Raw genomic sequence first — 17,228 nt, 5'->3', positions numbered from 1 at the left:
GAGGATGATCCGGGCCTAAGCAGAACTAGAAGCCGGCTCCCCAAGCACTCCACTCTCCAGGGGTTTCTCCATTAAAGCCCTAGGATCTGGAGGCTTCTACGAATGTAAAGTAGCCCCCATCCACCCATGACTTTTGTGCTCCCTGGTCGGTAGAGAAAAGAGACTAAACACGCAGGGGAAAATGCGGTTTATGTGCACGACTTGGTAATGGAAAGGGACCACCGAATAGTAGGGTCTTGGCTCAGCCTCCGCCAGGAGGCGCCGGGAAGCCGAGAAGGATCTGCGGCTGCCGGCCAGCCCCAGTCAGGCTGCTTCTCAGGGGAAGGGATCAGCGCCCAGGACCAGGAAGGAGGCCCGGCTCTCAGGGGGGCTGTAAATGGTTAAAGCTCCAGGCAGGCCGAGAGCTGGGCTTCCCAAAGCCGCGTGGACATCCCGCAGGAGTGGTGCCTCTGGAGTGGAGTCCTTCCCTACGAGGAGTGAGGCTATACTCAGCAGGGAGAAACAGCTCCCCCTTCTTGGTCCCCCCTTCCTGTCTTCAGGGAAGGAGAGCCTCACCTGCCTTGCCATCTAGTAAGTAAGGATGAAACATCCATTCTCAACCTCCCCACACTCATCCAGTGGTGAGGGGATGGGTGGCTTTAGTAGCTCTCTGCAGGGCAGCCTGAACTGATGTCACTCAAAACACAAACAGCCCAGTCTATCCAATCACGGTAGCTCAGGCCATTCAGGGCCTCCCCCAGGTCCTGAGTCACCACAACCATTACCTGGGTCTGGAGAATTTAACCCCTTGACCGCCAGCTCAGTCTCACCCTTCTCTTGAACCAAGGGTTGCATCTGCATAGAAGAACCCCAGGAAGCAGTTGGGGAGGAGAGCTGGGGCTCTGGCTGAGAGAGAACAACCATGGACCAAAGGGCTTGGCTCAGCAACCCATAACCCCCAACCTCCTCCCTCTCCACCCTCATGTTACCAGAGACAGCTCCATGTCCAAGTCCATCAGGGTCCATTCCTTCCCTTGGAGGCTGGGGCCCAGCACCTGGGGGGAGCTCTAGGTCAGTGGTGGCTTCCCCAGGCTGCGCAAACAGCTGGACCCCACCAAGTACCATGCCCCTGCTTGCTGAGGGTGTACTCACATCCAGGGGCCCTGCAGGCTCCACACTTTCAGGAGAGGTCCGAAGTAGCATTGGAGACAGCAGACTCTCTGGGCTCTGGACCCCCCTTTCCAGGCCCAGAGCCCCCCTGTTTACAGAGAACTGCTCTTAGCCTACAGTACCCCCCACCCAATTAGGTTCCCAAGGAACCTGGAGACATCAGGATCTAAATCTGACAATATATAGAGAATGCTAGGAGAGGACCCACCGTGCATGTGCGCATGTATGCACACACACAGGGCACATAAGAGTGCCTTTGCTTCCTAACTTTGGCCTGAGGTTTGGGTTGTAGAGCTGGGGTCTTGGGATATGTCCCCTCCCTATGCAATTGTCAATACCAGTGCTTCCTAAACTGATGTGTACATTACAATCTTTATAACCACCCCAATGAACTCATTTAAAATGCAGATTCCTGAGCCATACCACAGAGACGTTTCTACTTTCCAGGACCTCTGATGCTGGTACTCCTTAGAGCAACTCTGAGAAATCAGGTCAGATCATAGTGCCCAACAGCCCCCCAGCCACCAACAGGCGGACAAGGCTGGGAAGTTTCAGGGGCCTGCTTAGTGCTGGTCTAATTGCAAAAGTGGCCCACAGGGCTCATTCACGAATGGGCTCTCTGCTCACCTGCCAGATACCTCCCTGGGACCCCTTGGTTCAGGTTGTTGGGCATTCCTGGGCCCCTCAGGGCTGAAGCTCTCTCTCCCTTCCAGGATGGCCTGCACTACAGCCACAGGCAGCGGTGGGGGAGTTGTCATGCAGAATTCACACCCATTTGGGGCCAGGGCCAGCCCAGCCTCACCTTCTCCCGCTGGGCTGGCCGGCTCTTCTTTGAGCAGTGCCAGGCCCTTCTCCCTGCACCAGAGAAAAGCTTCAACCAGACTCTGGCACTGACTTCTCCCCTACCCCCACAGCTATCTGTACTGCCAGGCCCTTCCCCACAGGCCCCCCCAGAAGGCTGCCCTTGTCTGTCCCTCTTACCTCTTGCCACCACTGGAGGGAGAAAGCCTGGTCCCTTCAGGGGATGGAGAGTCTTCTGGGATGTCAGAGATGGTGGGACCCCTGGCCCTGTAAGGGCTGCTGAGGCCCAAGGTGGTCTCTGGGTGAGGCTGTAAAGAGAACACTAGGCCCTGCCCTTCACCTGAAGCCACAGGGTGAACCAGAACCCAACCAGTACCCACATGAACCAGGTCTAAAGGGGAAGGTTTGAAGTCCATGCTGGGGAGCCTGGTCTGGTGTGAGGGGGGAGAGGCTGGCCTCCATCTTCTCTTCTTGTGGGGGAAATGGAAACAAATAGGCTCTTCATAAGCTCAAGGGTACCCTAGGGAAGGGAGGAAAAGCAAAACCTACCGACTGGATAAAGTAGGGGTCCTGCAGGAGGGCACCAGGTAGGGGGCAGGCACTGAATTTGGCCGGTGTTGGACACGAGCTCCCCTCATCCAGCATCAGGGACCTGTGCAGGGTCGGGGAGCACAGGCAGGGCTCTGGCAGGTTCATCTCCCATGCCCCTCAGCCTGTACCACCTCCCTCCCACAGGCCCCAGCAGCCAAGTCAGCAGAGCTGAGGCCTGTTGCCAGGGCATCAGTCACATGCTGGAGGCAGAAGGGGCTCCCCCCAGAGATGGAGGCCCTTTGGGGTTAGAGAGAGGAGGGAGGGAGCCTGACTTGAGCCCCAGACCCTCTGATGTTGGGATACTTTCGGGTGAGGGGGAAGAGGCTGACGGAGTGGAAATTTGAGGATAAAGTCCTAGAACTGAGGGATCTGAGAGTGGATTTGGGGGTTTTGGTGGTGAAATTGGAGGAGAGAGGAAAAGTCTTGGAAGGAGGTCTTGGGAAGATGGCTAAGGGGTGAGAAAGACTGGTGGAGGGGGTGAGAATGAGGATTCTTGATGAAGAGGTTTCTGGAGGAGTCCCTCCAGCAGGAAGAGTGCTGAAAGAGGAGGTGCGGAGGGTGAGTGTCCCTGGCTTTCTCACTCACAGCTTTCTCTTAGCTCCTGCACTGCTGGTCCCTCCCTGAAGTGGACCAAAGAGGCACTGGATCAGCTGAAGAGAAAGTAAAGGGTTAATTCATCCTTTGGCCCTTGCCCCCACCCTAACAAGGCACTTCCAGGTAGGTTAGAGGACTGGGGGAGGGGGATATTCTAGGGGTGGAGAGAAAAGTGGGGTGGGGGAAGAGAAATACCTTGCCAATGACCCGGTGCTGCTGACCATGGCTCTGCCGCAGCGACACCACCTCCCTCCATAAGATATCGTTCTGCCTGGGGGGAGGCGTGGGAGGGTGCTGAGGCATCTGAGAGTTCGCCCAGTCACCACTCCCCACACAATGGCAGGCCCCAACCTGCGACCACCCGGATAATCATCCATCGAGAACAGAGTTCTACACCTCGGCCCATTTGTTTGGATGGAGGCACCAAAGCATGAGAGAGGAAGGAGCTGCCCAAATCGCTTGGCAGCCAGTGTCTTTTCTCTCAGACGCCCCTGCCCCCTCCCTGCCCTCCTCCGGCTCCCCCCCCCCCCCCCCCCCCCCGCACTGCCTGAGCTCCCGCAGCCGCGCCTCAGTGCTCTCCTGTACTCCCCGCAAGGCCTGCACCTCGCCCAGCAGCCGGCCCAGGTCCTCAGGGCGCCAGCGGCCGTCCTCGCTGCGCAGCGCAGGCACCTGCAGCAGGTGGGAGGCACTGTGGGGCCTGAGTCGCGTACAATAGGGCCAGCCGCCCCAACACCCCAACCCAAGTTGGCTGGTTCCTGCACGCCGCCTCACCTTGCGCCGCACGCGTTCCAGTAGTTGCTCGCAACCGCGCACGAAGCTCGGGTGCTGGAACTCGACGTGGTCGCGCTCAGGCCTGAGCAGGCCGCCCTGCTCGATGCTCACCACCTTCCGAAAACCATCTAGGGAGTGGGACGTGGGGGCGTAAGTTGCCCCATCCCGGCGCACCAGGTCATCCATCCCCACTTCCCGCCCGTCCCTAGGGACTCACACATGTTCAGTTGCCGCACAAAGCTGGCCATGTTGCTGTGTTTGAAGTACTGGGGCAGCACTTCCTTGGCGAAGCGGCTCTGGTCGCTCACGAGGAAACTGGTCCCGCGCTGCTGAGAATGCCGCCCGCCCACCCACCGTGCGGGCGGAGGCCCGACACTGTGAGAGGTGCCCGCCCACGGCCAGGCCCGCGCGTACACACACTCACACTCACTCTGGGGACTGTCACTCATGGGGACACAGAAGGAGGCCAGGCTAGATCCAGCTCTGAGGCCTACCCTGGGGCGGGCGACCACAGTAAATCCCTACCCCAACACGCCCCAGACTCCGTACTCGGTTCTCGGGAAGGAGGAGCAGAGGCCAGACCTGGGTCCCAGCCCTGCCTTGTGACTGAGCTAGAACCAGCCCCAGGCCTTCTCTTCTGGTCTGTTTTCCGATCTCTCTGATGACATGGGGTGGGAAGTAAATTACCACAAAGATTCCTCTGGCTCTAGGTCTCCAGAAAGCTCCCACCCTTTCCTCGCCCGGAGGAAGTCGCCTCACCTCCACCTCGCACACGCCCTCCGAGATAAACTACCCTGGGCAGCTGAATTGAGGGACCCACAGCCGCATCCCAAGCCACGGTTGGGTGGGTATGGATGTGCACTGACGTTGAGGGATCCCGGGTACCACTGGGGGAGTCAAGGGGCCCCAGCCCTCACCGGGCTCCAGCGGATCAGGTGGTCGGTGCTGGAGTCACCCACCAGCGTCCACAGCTTGCCGAGGAAGGCAGGCACGGGGCTGGGGCCCGGCTCCGTGGGCAGCGCAGCTGGCGCTTCCAGCATGATGCAGTTTCAGCCCGGCAAAGCTCTGGGCCGGGGCGCCGCGGGCTTGTCAAAGCCGCAGAAAGTGCTGTGTTTGCCTCCCGCCCCGCCCTACTCCGCCTCCGGGAGCTGGGTCAGGTGGGGCCACGTGCGAACCCGCCAGGCGGGGCTCAGACCGGGGCCTCAGCACCAGCAGACGGTAAGGGCAGGCTGCGATCGGCTGTGTGTGAAGGGGTGCAGTGGGAAGGGAGACCTGGGTTCGCGTTCCACCTTTGTCATGCCTGCGTTTCCCGTTTTGGGGGGAGGGAGCGGAGAAATAGCTGGTATGGGCTGGCAAAGTCCTTGATAGAAGGCGATGGCTGTGGGCAAAGTGAAGCCCAGAGTAGAGCGGGCCAAGATGGATAGGGAAGGGAGGGATGAGAAGTGGACACCTTTCCACCGAACCATCGGCAGAATTCCAAGAATGCGGGGTGCTCTCGGTCCTGACTCCCGCAGCCCTGACTCCCGCAGCCCTGACTCCCGCAGCCGCATCAGTACACCGGAACTTGAGGTCTCGATGTTTCTCATCCCTGTTCAGACGGCTCCTCCTCGGGCCTCTGCAGGCTCCCCGCCCTCCCTCTCCAGAGCCGACTCAGGCTTTCACAGGATGCAGGGTTTATTTCACTCACTCCCGATGTCCGGCCTGCGCCTGTGTCATCCCCTCCCACACCACGCCGGGGCTGCAGAGCTAGCGCAGCGTTTGTAGAAGACGGAGGTTGGAGGAGGGTGGTCCCAGTACAGGGACAGTGGGTGTCGGCAGATGTCGAGAGCACCGAATGGACTCATGGACCACCCACCCCATCCCCAAGAGGCAACAGAGTCCAGAAGGAAGGGCTTAACAGTTGGCGTGTGCCTAGGGAAACCCACCCAGCATCTTAGAAGCCACACATCGGCTGGGGCTGGGGCTGGGGGGACGGATTCGCCTTATCACGCCACAAGCGTGGGCCTCCAAGGATGTGGCTCCCGCGTTAGTTTAAGAGTGTAGCTGCGCAGGCGCGGGCAGTGAGCGCGAAAGGCCTGCAGAACCGAGGGTCGTACCACGCAGAAGCAGTGCACTTCGCGCAGGCCCGCGCAGCGCGCCGCCAGGAACTCCAGTGCGGCGTGCAGCTCCGCGGAGGCGGCGGCGCGCACCTCGAGCACGCGCAAAGTTCCGGCGTAGTGCTGCGCTGCGAAATGTAACGGACCCACGGTGTCCGCAGAGAGGCAGAGGCGCAACGCAGCCACGGGTACTGCAGGCTGCAGGATGCGCGTAACGCTCTCAGCAGGCAGTGCCGGTTCCAGTTCCAGCTCCACGGACAGTCCAGGGTGGCGGCGGCGCAACGCGGCCCAGGCTTCATCAGGGAGAGGGGGTGCTCGTGCGTCCTCGGGGCACGCGCATCGCAGGATCAGGAGAGCGAAAGGCGCGCGGTGCGGCGCCGTCAGCGCCTCGAGGGCTGTGTGCGACAGGCTGGCTAGGGGCAGGCCGAGGGCGCGCAGGCACGGGCAGGCCTCCAGTAGCTCAAGCACGGACCCCGGACCCACGCTGCCCACCAGCGTACTGTTGTTCAGGAAGAGGCTGCGGAGCTCGGGGCAGCCGCGTGCCACCTGCAGCACTAGCTCGTCGTCTAGAGTGAAGGGCAAGCGCCGGAGGTCAAGGTGATGCAGCTGGCGGGCGTCCCGGCAGATGGCGTGCACGGCGTCCAGGACGTCGCGGCCTGCGTCGAAGAGTGGTTTCTCTCCGCGGCACTCGAGGCAAAGGCTTCGAAGCCCCGGGGAATGTCCCACCAATGCGGTCAGCAGCTCCGTGGCCGCACTGCGGCTCGGCTTCTTCGACGGCTCAAATTCCAGGCGTAGGTTGTGAACATGTTCCAGGCAGGCGGACAGATATGGTAGCAGTATGCCTTCTCGCTCACGGTCACAGCTTGGGGTTACAGCGGTGGAGAAAAGGCATCGGCCATGTCCCCGCGAGTCGAAGAGAAGCCTCTACCCATTCCTCTGCCTGGTTGCCAGATACCATCCCCTCTTCCTGCCCCCTACCCACACACCTCTCTTTCCCAACCATGCCTGGTTGCCCCAGAGTAGCCATTAATGCTAGGAGGGAACACCCATCCTAGCAAATTATGAAGACTTCTGATGCGTCTGCCATCAGACGCAGGGAGAGCCAATGATATTTTAGGAACTGGGCTTTCTCAGCGGTCTCTAAGGAGGCGGGGGTGTGACCAAGTTCACATTCCGCCCGTCACTCCTTAGCTGAATGAGCTACAGGACGTGATTAAATCTCTGCCTCAATTTCCTATCTGTGCAATGGTGATAATAATACTACCTATTAATTAATATATGTAAGGCACTTAGAACAACGGTTGGTACATACCGTGTTTCCCCCGAAAATAAGACCTAACTGGAAAATAAGCCCTAGCATGATTTTTCAGGATGACATCCCCTGAAAATAAGCCCTAATGCATCTTTTGGAGCAAAAATTAATATAAGACCCGGTCTTATTTTCGGGGAAACACGGTAGTATGTGGCTAAGAAAGGTTAGTAATGATTATGCTTTTTAATATGGGGAGAATCACTGAAATCTCTCCAACCCCTGACTCTATGGAGAGAGGGAAAAGGGGGTAGGATGGCAGGAGGAAGGAGAGGAGAAGCCAGCTTACCTGATGTTCGTGTCATGCCACACAGCACTGCAGGTGGCAGCAGCAGCCCAGGCTCTGCAGACCCTGGCGGCTGCCCCACGGTCCTGCAGGGACAGGTGGCGAAAGATGAGCGCCAACACCTCCTCAGGCAGCTGCTGTCCAGACTCGGCCATTGTCCGGGGCTGGGTGGGGGCTGCGCTACTTCCAGCCACTAGGCCTGGAGAGAGTGGGACGTCCCTGAGCTCAGGAAGGCCTGAGTGTTGAAGGGAACACCGGAACCTATGTATACTCGTGGCCCAGAAGCCGCTACATAATTTGCAGCGCAAAATGAAAATGTGGGGCTCTTTGTTCAAAACAGTAAGAATTTCAAATCAGTGACAACAGCATTTAACCAAGTTATTAAATCAAGCATAGGGCCCTGTGCGACTGCAGAGGCCTCAGACCCATGAAATCGGCCTTGGATGCCGAAGGATTTCTGATTCTCCTTTAAACTAGTGGTAATTCTCCTTACCACTTGTTGAAAATAAAAATGCCCATTTTATGCAGTATTAGAAGGAACACAACCATGCCCTATGCGCAAAGTTGATAAAGCCGAATACCCGGATTTTGGACGATGCTATTGGATCTTCCCCCCAGTTACTAAAGTCTTTCATGGGGAAGTTGGAGGGCGCTTGCACAAGCCTTGACTCTGGACAACCCGATCCTCCCCACCCCCCAGCTCAGAGAAGACACCTCGCCGCCCCCTATACACGCACAGAGCTGCCAGACTAATCATCCAGGGGTCACAGAACTGCTTCTCTCCCAGTTTCGACCCTGAATACTAAGAAAGGACTGGGTAGAAGCCTCACCAGAAGGGCCACTGAAATCAGGGTTTCTCAGACAGCCACATAATCACCCGGACACTTGTTCACAATACAGATTCCGCGGACTCAACTACGGGACAAAATCAGGTTCTCCGGAAAGAGTAGGGCCTAGGAATGTGAATTTCAACAAGCGCCGGTTGACTCCACAGGTCCTAAGTTGAGAAACCCGTCCTAACCCCGCCAGTCAAGAGAGTGACGACAGGGTTAATCGGGCAGCAGCATCAGAGATTTTTAATTGGCAGAGATCACAAGCCAATCAGGAGGCGGGGACTCGGGTGGGGCACCGTTGAATCCGCCCTAAAAGGGGAGGTTCCTTCCCTGCTGCCACTTTGCTGGGGAGAGGTTCTGAGAGCTTCCAAAGGAAGGCCGGTGGGAGAAAAGCTTAGGCCGGAGGGGCACTGGGTTCAAGTTCCGATGCTGACCTCGGAGCAGCCCAGAATTCCCGTGGGATTATGCAGACCCAACCCGAAGTGCGGGCTTTCCCCGGCGGGCGTTGTTGGAAAGTGTGCGTCCTCTTTGAAGTTGCCAATTTAAAGCTGCTTGAAGCAGCTTAAATGTTGTACACAACATTAAACACCACCTGCCGGTTTTCTATTTTCCCGTATTTTCCCAGCTAATGGTCCTTGCTGGAATTTGCACGTGTATCCTGGAGCTTCAGATACCCTCGGTCAGGCTTGAACCTGGGATCCACCAGCACCCCGTTCTGAGTGTCAGGGAGTAGCAGAGTTCCTCGAGCTCGAACCCTACAAGGCACCAGAAAATTCTGGTCCCCAGGGGACGCCCCCTTGTTGATTCATCCGTTTCCCGCCGGAGGAAGCGGAGCAGCTCTCATCCTGGAGCCCTAACGGCCTCGTAAGAACCGCAAGTCCCTGAATCCCCTTTCCGCGGGCAGTTTTCCCTACCGTCTAACCTCGGGTGTCTTACCTGCTCAGTGGACCAGGTGGGCTTTGCCCAGAGGCTGGGGACTCGCAGTGGAGGAGTGGGCTAGAAGGAGCCGCGGGGAGTCGGAGGGGCGGGACGCCGGGGCGGACGGGGCGGCTCGGACTGGGGCGCCGCCTCTGCGCTCCGCGCACACCCGGAAGCAGCACGAGTCCAGTGGAGCCCGGCGGGAGTAGGAATCGGGGCCGGGCCGGGGCGGCCAGGTTAGTGCAGGGGCGGGGGGCTTCCCGGTGCGGGATCTGAGGTGGATCCTGGCTCAGGAGCGTTGGTGCGGCGCGGTTGTCACTAGCGGCTGCCCCGGGCCAGGTGGGTGCGGCGGCCTATTGGGCTGTTTCCGTGGGAGGCGAGAGAGAGGGTACTGACCTTGGCCCCCGCAGGTTCCTGGTCCGAGCGAGGGGCTTTCGAGAGGCCGCAGGGCTCTGGGGGTGAGAGGGCGGGGCTGGTTCTGAACGGATCTGTGAGCGGAGACCCCTTGCCCGCCCCAGCCAGTAGCGCCTGCGAAACACCAGCTTGAAGGTGGGCTAGTGGGAGGCTGGGGAGCTTCTCTCCAGAGCTCGGAAGCGGCGCAGCTGAGCAGGGGACATGCCTGCCTGGATGCTGGGAGTCCAAAGCTTTCAGGCCGTCGCCGCCCACCGGGCTGGCTGGAGGAGGGGCTGCCTGGGAACTGTTAGACTGTGTTAGTGGGGCGCTGGCCCCTGGTGGTAGGGCGTATTGTCTTGAGTCGGTACCCACGTGTCCGTCAGTCTCAGGTCAGGTAAGCGTTTCCGGGCCCAAAGAGAGGCGGACTCCGGGTGGGTGAGCGCGGGGCTTCCCAAGGAGGGGCTTCTGTGGAAGGACACGTAGGACGGAATTCCCAAGGGGACGATGGGAGCCAAGGGCTCCAGCCGACCTGTTTGACTTCTCCCCTTTGTCCAGTCCTGTGAGTGTGATAGCGCATCCCCCACTCCTCCAGGATTCCAGTGCCCCCTGGCAGGTCTGAGGGGAAAATTCGGCTCAGTCCCGCCCCCACTTCCACCCCGTGGGCAGGACCCTATCCATTGGGTCAGCACCCTCAAGTGAGGGGGCTAAGAAGACATGAAAGAAAGAGGAAGTTTCCAGGACAGGTTCCTACACTCTTCTACCGCCTGGGCCACTCCCCCAGGGTGCCTTGTCTCCCTACAACTCGTGGTCTCACTTGTCACCTACAGTGTCTCACCTTTTTTTTTTTTTTTTTTTGGCTTTTTAAGAAAAACAGTTGCCTTTTTAATACAAAGGAAATGTGTCTAATTTATAGATAGAATATTGTTAAATACAATGAAAATTAAAATCCCCCAAATCTCCCACCCCCGTAGACTACTGTGTTAGGTAAATACACAAGTATTAATATGTTTTTTATCGAAAGGTTACTGGCAGCTGAGGGGGGACTCAAAAGGCGTGTCCCCTGTGCTCAGACCCAGAGTAGGACCATCACCAGGTATCACTTCTCTTGCCAGGTCTGAATGATGCTGGAGGGCCCCTCCCCAGTTATTGTCCCAGCTTTGGCTCTCAGGTTAGGGTCTGGGGGCAGATCTAAAACAGCCTCTGCTTTGAGCTCAGGATTCCTACTCCCTCCCCAACAATGTCCAAGGCCTGTGGTCCTGGCTCCTTCTGGTATCTCTCCCCTGAGGTTCCCAGTCCCTCACGTAAATGGATGCCAGCTGGGGCCAGCCTATCTGCCCTGCCCAGAGCAATGATGTCCAGGGTGCTCACAGCTAGGGCTCAGCACACCCTCCTAGCCCACCATATGTAAGTGCTGAATACCAGAGATTTAAAAAGTGTGGTGGATGGGGCAGGAGGTGGGGTCTTGAACCTATGTTTCAAGAGTGGGACTAAGGTGAGGGGGTGAGGAAGAGGCAGGGCAGTTTCCCACCTACTACCTCATCGGAGGCTACTGAAGCTCAGTGCAATGGTTCCCTGGCTGGGAATTTTGCCCCTTAGCCCTCAGGATTTTGTCAGAAGATAGATGGAGGAGATTCTAGTACCAAAGGGTCCCTGGCTCTGTCTGGACAGGGAAGAAATCTGTAATAGAACAAATTTGAGTTGCATAAGACAAAAGCCCAGTTTCAAGGACTTTAGAACAAAAAGGAATGATTTAGCTCACATACCGTGTTTCCCTAAAAATAAGATTTAGCCAGACTGTCAGCTCTAATGCATCTTTTGGAGCAAAAATTAATATGAGACCCGATCTTATATACGACCCAGAAAGATTGGCCAGGCCTGTTTCACATGCCCACACCTGGACTAGGGAGTGGGGTCTGCCCTCCCACGGGCACATGGATTGAGAAGAGGGAAAAGGGAACGCCCCAAAGGTCAGTCAAGATTGGGGAAGGGAATCTGGTTAGGCACAAACTATAGGTATCCTTTGAAGTGAAAAAACAGGATTATAGTAGACATGTAAGTGAGAAAACTGCTGTGGGGGAGGGGAGCTGTGGTCCCACAGGGATCAAGTTTAAGCTGAGGGCATGGTTCCGATTGGCTGTGGGGCATGGGCACCATTCAGGATAAAGATGTCTCCTGTCAGCTTTGGTAAGAAACACCCTGTCCTGAGGAGGGGACAGAACTTCTCTGCCCCCACTGGAGGACAGTGCCTCTCCTCTCCTGCCACTTTCTAGTAGGAAGACCCTGGGCTCTTTCTACTAGAAGGCAGTGGAGGGACAGTCCTCCCTGCAATTTTGGGCTGAGCTGGGCTGGACTGTGCAAAGCCAGACACACAGGGGCTGCCTGTGGGATGGTGTACTTCCTCTCACAGGTGTGTTAGGTGGGTGGACAGCTGGGCCACGTGGGACTGGAAGGCTGTCTCCAGGGCTGGGATCGGAGTAATCTTGATGCCTGTCTGCATCTCTAGGAGGCAAAATGGCGGCTGGGCCAAAGGGGCTCGAGGAGTGGGTGGGCAGCGCATACCTGTTTGTGGAGTCCACGCTGGACAAGGTGGTCCTGTCAGATGCCTACGTTCACCCCCAGCAGAAGGTGGAGACGTACAGGGCTCTGCGGACTGCATTGGCAGGTGCGTGGTTGAGCCCGCACTTGGAGCGGAAGGGGCGGCCTGGGGGCCTTTTGTGGGCGGGGCCAGGGCTGAGACCCCACCTCTTCAGTTCCTTGGGCCTATGCTTAACCACCGCGTTAGGGAAAAGATTTGGTGGGGGAGAGAGGGGCTGGACGACTGGCTTCATAGGCTGTCTTCTCTGTTACGCAGGTGTGCCCTTGGGTGTAGACATGTGTCTCCGTGTCTTTGTAAGATCCACCTATGAGTGCACTAACATCCCGCTGCTCGATGTCCCTCCCTCGCCAGACCAGCCGGCTCACTGCTTTCTACTAATCACACATCTATTTTCCTCTCTTACTACTGCACTCCTTGCCCAAGACCCCTTCCTAGTACCTACCTTTCGGGTCCCTCTTTCCCATGTCAGGGCAGAGGCGACAGGAGGCTGAAGCCGGTTGGGGGATCCGGCCTGGGCCCCAAAGCGGCTAGAGCCCCTCTCCTTCCGGGGCAGCCGGAGCCGCGTTTGGAGGCGGAAGATCTGAGACCTCTCGCCCCTCCCCTGCCCTGCCGGCCGCCTACCCAGATGGCTTGGCTGCCCAGGGCATGCTCTCCTTTCTGTGCTGCAGTCTCTCCCCCACGTCCCTTTTGCCCACCTTAATTTGGGGCTCCAGGGATGGGGCTGGGGGCACCCACTCCGCCTAAGGGTGCTCCCTGTGGTAGGTCCTGGCCTTCATTCTGGGTTGTTGCTGTTTGCCTCCCAATTTTGTCTCCCGGCTGGGAGCTTTGGGGTAACCCCGCGTCCCCAGGTCTGGGGATGGGAAGGGCTCTGACCGTGGACCTCACCCCTCCTGCGTCCCCGCATGGGGACCGCCTGACGCCCGACTGCCCGTCTCGGCAGAAAATGGGAGCCCAGACATGCTGCAGATGCTCAAGATTCACCGTAGCGACCCGCAGCTGATCGTGCAGTTGCGTTTCTCAGGGCTCCAGCCCTGCAGGCGCTTCCTCTGCGCCTATCGCGAGGGGGCGCTGCGCGCCGCGCTAGAAAGCCGCTTGGCTGCGGCGCTCGCCCTGCGCTCCTTGCGATTGCAACTGGAGCTGCGCGCCGGCGCGGAGCTGCTGGACGCCTTGCTCACGGATGAGGAACGCTGTTTGAGTTGCATCTTCGCCCAGAAGGTGCGGCCGGGCGGGGGCCAGGACAGGGTGGTGCGGGGATCCGTAGCCAAGACCCCCACCGACTCCGCACTCCCCTCCCTAGCCTGACCGGCTCCCGGACGAGGAACTCGTTGAGTTGGAGTATGCACTTCGGAAGCTGACGTGCAGCTCCGGGGGCCAGGGTGGCGACGTGGAGGTCGCTCTAGCCCCCTCGCAGTCCCAGTCGCCCACTCCATCGGAGGAGAAGCAGCCGCCGCCATCTGGCCAGACTTTTCTGTTCCAGGGTCATCCCGTAGGTGAGGCGCACACAGAGGCAGAGGCAGTCACCGGGAAGATGGAGTTGGGGAAGGAGTGAGGTCTGGGTCGGGAGATCGCAGGGCGGGAATAGCGAGGTACCGACACTGTGGCTCCTTGAGCTTACTCCGCTTCCTACTCCCCCCAACCCGCAGCGAACCGGCCGCTAAGCTTGCAAGACCAACAGACGTTCGCGCGCTCCGTGGGCCTCAAATGGCGCAAGGTGGGGCGCTCTCTGCAGCGCGGCTGTCGAGCGCTGCGGGACCCGGCGCTTGATTCCCTGGCCTATGAGTACGAGCGAGACGGGCTGTATGAGCAGGCCTTCCAGCTACTGCAGCGCTTTGTGCAGGCCGAGGGCCGCCGCGCCACGCTGCAGCGCCTGGTGGAAGCGTTGGAGGAGAACGAGCTCACCAGCCTGGCAGAGGACTTGCTGGGCCTGGCGAATCCCGATGGCGGCCTGCCCTAGGCTGGGTACCAGACAAAGGGGCCATCAGCTAGTTGCCCAGCCCGGGTTTGGAGCACCTGAATGATCCTAGGTTCCCTTCTGATGCTGCTGCTGACCTCCTGTCCACCCACAGGACCCTGAGAGACCACACTTACAACCCTGCTTAGCCAAACTGCTGGGCAGAGTTAACCACGACTTCTTCATGAGTCAGACACCCACCATGCCTGCTGGGGTGCCACTGGGGATTCTGCCCACGGTGACCTGCTGCAGAAGGGGGCCTCACCTCACCCCCCCTAGAAGAGGGGCTTCAGTCCAGCCTTTACCTCTTAACTCATTGAACAATCGCTCATTAGGCATCTGCCATGTCTTGGTCCTCATCCTGGGTCCTGCAAATACTGTGGTGGACAAGATAGAGGAATCCTGCCTGCCCCCAGTTCACACTCGGTGTGGGATTCCGAATATTAAGCAACAGTAATAAAATATTACCTGTCTTAATGTGAAAAATACAAGGATTTGTGGGAGCACCGAGCAGAGGCCTAACCAGGTTAGGGGTTAGGCTCTCTGGGAAAGACGAGTATGCATAGCGGAGGAGATGAGGGGGCTGACAGAACGGTAATGTCCTGGGCATAGCCAGCCTCAGGTGAGGTCTTAAGGAAGATAAGAGGGATGGTAGATGAACAGAAGCTTTGAGTGGCTGAATCTAGGGGTAGGTAGATTTGCAGAGACCAGTTCCAGGTGGGGAAGGTAGGTAGTGTGGCTGGTAAGCCATTTTACAGAGTAGATTTTATCCCAAGGCCGGTGAGAAGCCTTTAAAGGGTTTTGGGAGAGAGGGCTGGGAGGCTGGTGAGGATGCAGTGAGAGAGAGGTCAGTGGCCAAGGCTGGGGCAGTGGCAGCAGAGATGGAGTCGAGGGGTGAACACCAAGAGCAGTTCAGCAGGAAGGATAACAGGCCTGGTGACATTGGATGAGGAGAGGCAAGAGGACCCCGGAGTTTCTGCCTTTGCCAGTTGGATGGAGGGTGAGGCTTCCTGCTGAGATGGGAGCTGGGGGAGGTGAAGTGCTTGCTCTGTTTGGCATAAGTTGGGCATGATGATCCTGTAGAACATCCAGGGAGAGTCTGAGGACAGCTGGTTCTATAGTTTTGAGTTCAGCAGAGGGTCAAGGCTAAAGATTCACGAATGGGCAGGCGGTAGTGGGTGGGGTGGCCCCAGGAAAGGTCCTGAAGGACACTAACCAGAAAAGAAGGGAGATTTGGAAGGCAGGGAATTCTCTCCTGCTGTGATGAAAGCTATAGATCAGTCAAGGCCAAGGAGTGTTGCTGGAGTCAGGGAAAAGGCTACTGGGGGTGGGGGGGCTGTTCCTGGGACATGGTGGGGACAGCCTGAAGCCAGACCACAGGAGGGGTGGGAAGTGAGGCAGTAGAGAAAACCAGAACAGAAGACTCCTGGGAAGTCTGTGAACAGGAGAATGAAGCTCAGGAGGGAGGGTTTGCTTTTTAAGGGAGAACATTGGTGGGAAGAAGTCAGGAGCAGACATAGCCACTGGAAAGAGGATGGGGCTGGGTAGCAGTGCTGGTTCCTGTAGCGTGCCCTCAAACTCTGGGGCAGGAGCGGGGGGTTGTCTACTCCAGGCCCCACTGCACGGTTTGGGACTGGAAGCTCTGAGTTCTAGGAAGACTGTTCACAGCAGAGCTAGGCAAGGACTGCACGCTCAATCTCCAGAGCACTTCTCTGCCTGTCTTGGTCCCAGATCAAACCCTTTGCTCACTGGCCTACTTCAGGAGTCCCCCAATCTGGCCTTCACTGGCCCAGGTTTGGTTATTTCTATCTGCAAGGAGGCTATGTTGGTCTGGGGCACTAGGGACAGTGGGCCTCAGAACTGCCTCTGGAGAGAGGACTGAAGGTTAAAGCACACAGGGTGGGCCCCTGTCCTGTGTCCCAGTGGGGCAAGGGAGAATAGAAGGAAGAGTCGGGGACTGAATTCCAGAAGACATGAGGCAGTACTCTTACCTTCTGTCTGTATCATCCTGGGCAAGTCACTTAGCTCAGGAGTAGTTTATGGGTCCTGTCTGGTGGAACCAGGGATCCTGGTGAGCTGAGGAAAGGCGCTTCCAAGGATGGGCTGGGATAATGACCCCGTGGATGACTAGGACACTGGGCCCTAGGGATTTGGGACCAGCCTGTCCTGGGGCTTCTGCCAGCCCAGACCCTGCCCCACTCCAGAGAAATAGGGGTGGGGGCGGGAAGCCTAATGAGAGAGGCTAATGCTTCTTCCTGCCTGCCTCCTCTCAAAGGAAGATTTGGAGAGTGAGCCTGTAGCAAAACCAGAACCCACCTCTTCGGGCCTTCCCAGAGTTGCCTATAAAGATCCCACTCAGATTACTCCTCACTCGGACACAGCGCTCCCTGCGGCGCTGGGGTGGAGCTGAGCTCAGCTGTCTGGGCGCGCACAGCTGGAAGGTCACGTGGCAGCGGCTCCAGCCCCCCTTCCTGCCAACGCTGCATTTGGCCCGGGTCCTGTCCATGGCCGCCCTTGGGACCCTGCGCTGAGCCCTGGAGGCCCCGGCGTCCGGGGCTGTGCCGCTCCCAAGGGCCGAGCGCGCCAGGATCCCAAGGACAGACGTGGTGGGTAGGAAGGGGTGCAAAGGGTTCGGTCGCAGCGTGGGGAAGGCGGGCGGGGGTGGTGCGGAGGCTCAGTGTTTCCCCTGCCCCGGCGTTGAGGCACTGTCCTGGGCCTGAGCTGACGGGGTGGGAGTTGCCTACTTGGGGGACTTCTTGCCCTTTGCCGATGCGGGTGGGGGAGTCAGGGCCTAGAGTAAGAGGACACCGGAGGTGGATGAACGGCCAGTAGCTGGAGGCTCCCGGGGGGTGTGGCACCATCCCCTGGGGGGTGCGGGACGGCGGGGGATGAAAGCCCCTATCGGTGGCTGGCTTCCACATCGAGAGCTGTTGAGTCTCT

At 58.4% G+C, this 17,228-nt stretch overlaps 4 protein-coding genes across 9 annotated transcripts in view; 2 read left to right on the top strand and 2 right to left on the bottom strand.

Annotated features, from left to right (window-relative positions):
• Window positions 1-315: 315 nt before the first annotated feature.
• HSF4 (heat shock transcription factor 4) lies at window positions 316-4,964 on the bottom strand (the record flags this gene model as incomplete). Of its 2 annotated transcripts, none has more annotated exons than XM_081032861.1 (13): window positions 4,824-4,964; window positions 4,124-4,232; window positions 3,907-4,034; window positions 3,680-3,804; window positions 3,331-3,406; window positions 3,127-3,191; window positions 2,500-2,602; window positions 2,131-2,272; window positions 1,777-1,900; window positions 1,132-1,237; window positions 969-1,034; window positions 765-834; window positions 316-467 (listed from the first exon to the last, which is right to left on the bottom strand). In XM_081032861.1, exons 1-13 carry the CDS (start codon window positions 4,944-4,946, stop codon window positions 316-318), a joined length of 1,389 nt encoding a protein of 462 aa, XP_080888987.1. In that variant the 5' UTR covers window positions 4,947-4,964. The 2 variants fall into 2 exon arrangements, with proteins under 2 accessions (XP_080888987.1, XP_080888986.1); XM_081032860.1 differs by having other exon boundaries at window positions 1,777-2,004; window positions 2,131-2,258.
• On the top strand, window positions 504-15,378 carry TRADD (TNFRSF1A associated via death domain). 5 transcript variants are annotated; one of them, XM_081032855.1, is made up of 8 exons: window positions 504-570; window positions 1,558-1,640; window positions 3,140-3,258; window positions 9,056-9,294; window positions 12,245-12,403; window positions 13,278-13,552; window positions 13,635-13,827; window positions 13,981-15,378. In XM_081032855.1, the coding sequence occupies exons 5-8, from the start codon at window positions 12,253-12,255 to the stop codon at window positions 14,289-14,291; spliced, it is 930 nt and encodes a 309-aa protein (XP_080888981.1). In that variant the 5' UTR covers window positions 504-570; window positions 1,558-1,640; window positions 3,140-3,258; window positions 9,056-9,294; window positions 12,245-12,252; the 3' UTR covers window positions 14,292-15,378. The 5 variants fall into 5 exon arrangements, with proteins under 5 accessions (XP_080888981.1, XP_080888982.1, XP_080888980.1 ...); XM_081032856.1 differs by lacking the exon at window positions 9,056-9,294; XM_081032854.1 differs by lacking the exons at window positions 504-570; window positions 1,558-1,640; window positions 3,140-3,258 and having other exon boundaries at window positions 8,766-9,294.
• Window positions 5,566-9,509, bottom strand: FBXL8 (F-box and leucine rich repeat protein 8). The gene is made up of 3 exons (XM_081032852.1): window positions 9,367-9,509; window positions 7,601-7,796; window positions 5,566-6,864 (listed from the first exon to the last, which is right to left on the bottom strand). Exons 2-3 carry the CDS (start codon window positions 7,750-7,752, stop codon window positions 5,892-5,894), a joined length of 1,125 nt encoding a protein of 374 aa, XP_080888978.1. The 5' UTR covers window positions 7,753-7,796; window positions 9,367-9,509; the 3' UTR covers window positions 5,566-5,891.
• A 1,196-nt stretch (window positions 15,379-16,574) lies between the features above and the next one.
• B3GNT9 (UDP-GlcNAc:betaGal beta-1,3-N-acetylglucosaminyltransferase 9) overlaps window positions 16,575-17,228 on the top strand; it is a 3,127-nt gene continuing 2,473 nt past the window's right edge. The window contains exon 1 of the mRNA XM_081032845.1: window positions 16,575-16,894. The gene's annotated coding sequence lies outside the window, so the exon portion shown is untranslated. The remainder of the gene's footprint in view (window positions 16,895-17,228) is intronic.

The sequence above is a fragment of the Rhinolophus hipposideros genome (genome assembly GCF_964194185.1).
Source record: "Rhinolophus hipposideros genome assembly, chromosome: 21".
In the NCBI taxonomy this organism is placed as follows: Eukaryota; Metazoa; Chordata; class Mammalia; order Chiroptera; family Rhinolophidae; genus Rhinolophus; species Rhinolophus hipposideros.
Note: the sequence above shows the minus strand (reverse complement) of the source record. Positions and strands in the feature narration are given on the sequence as shown.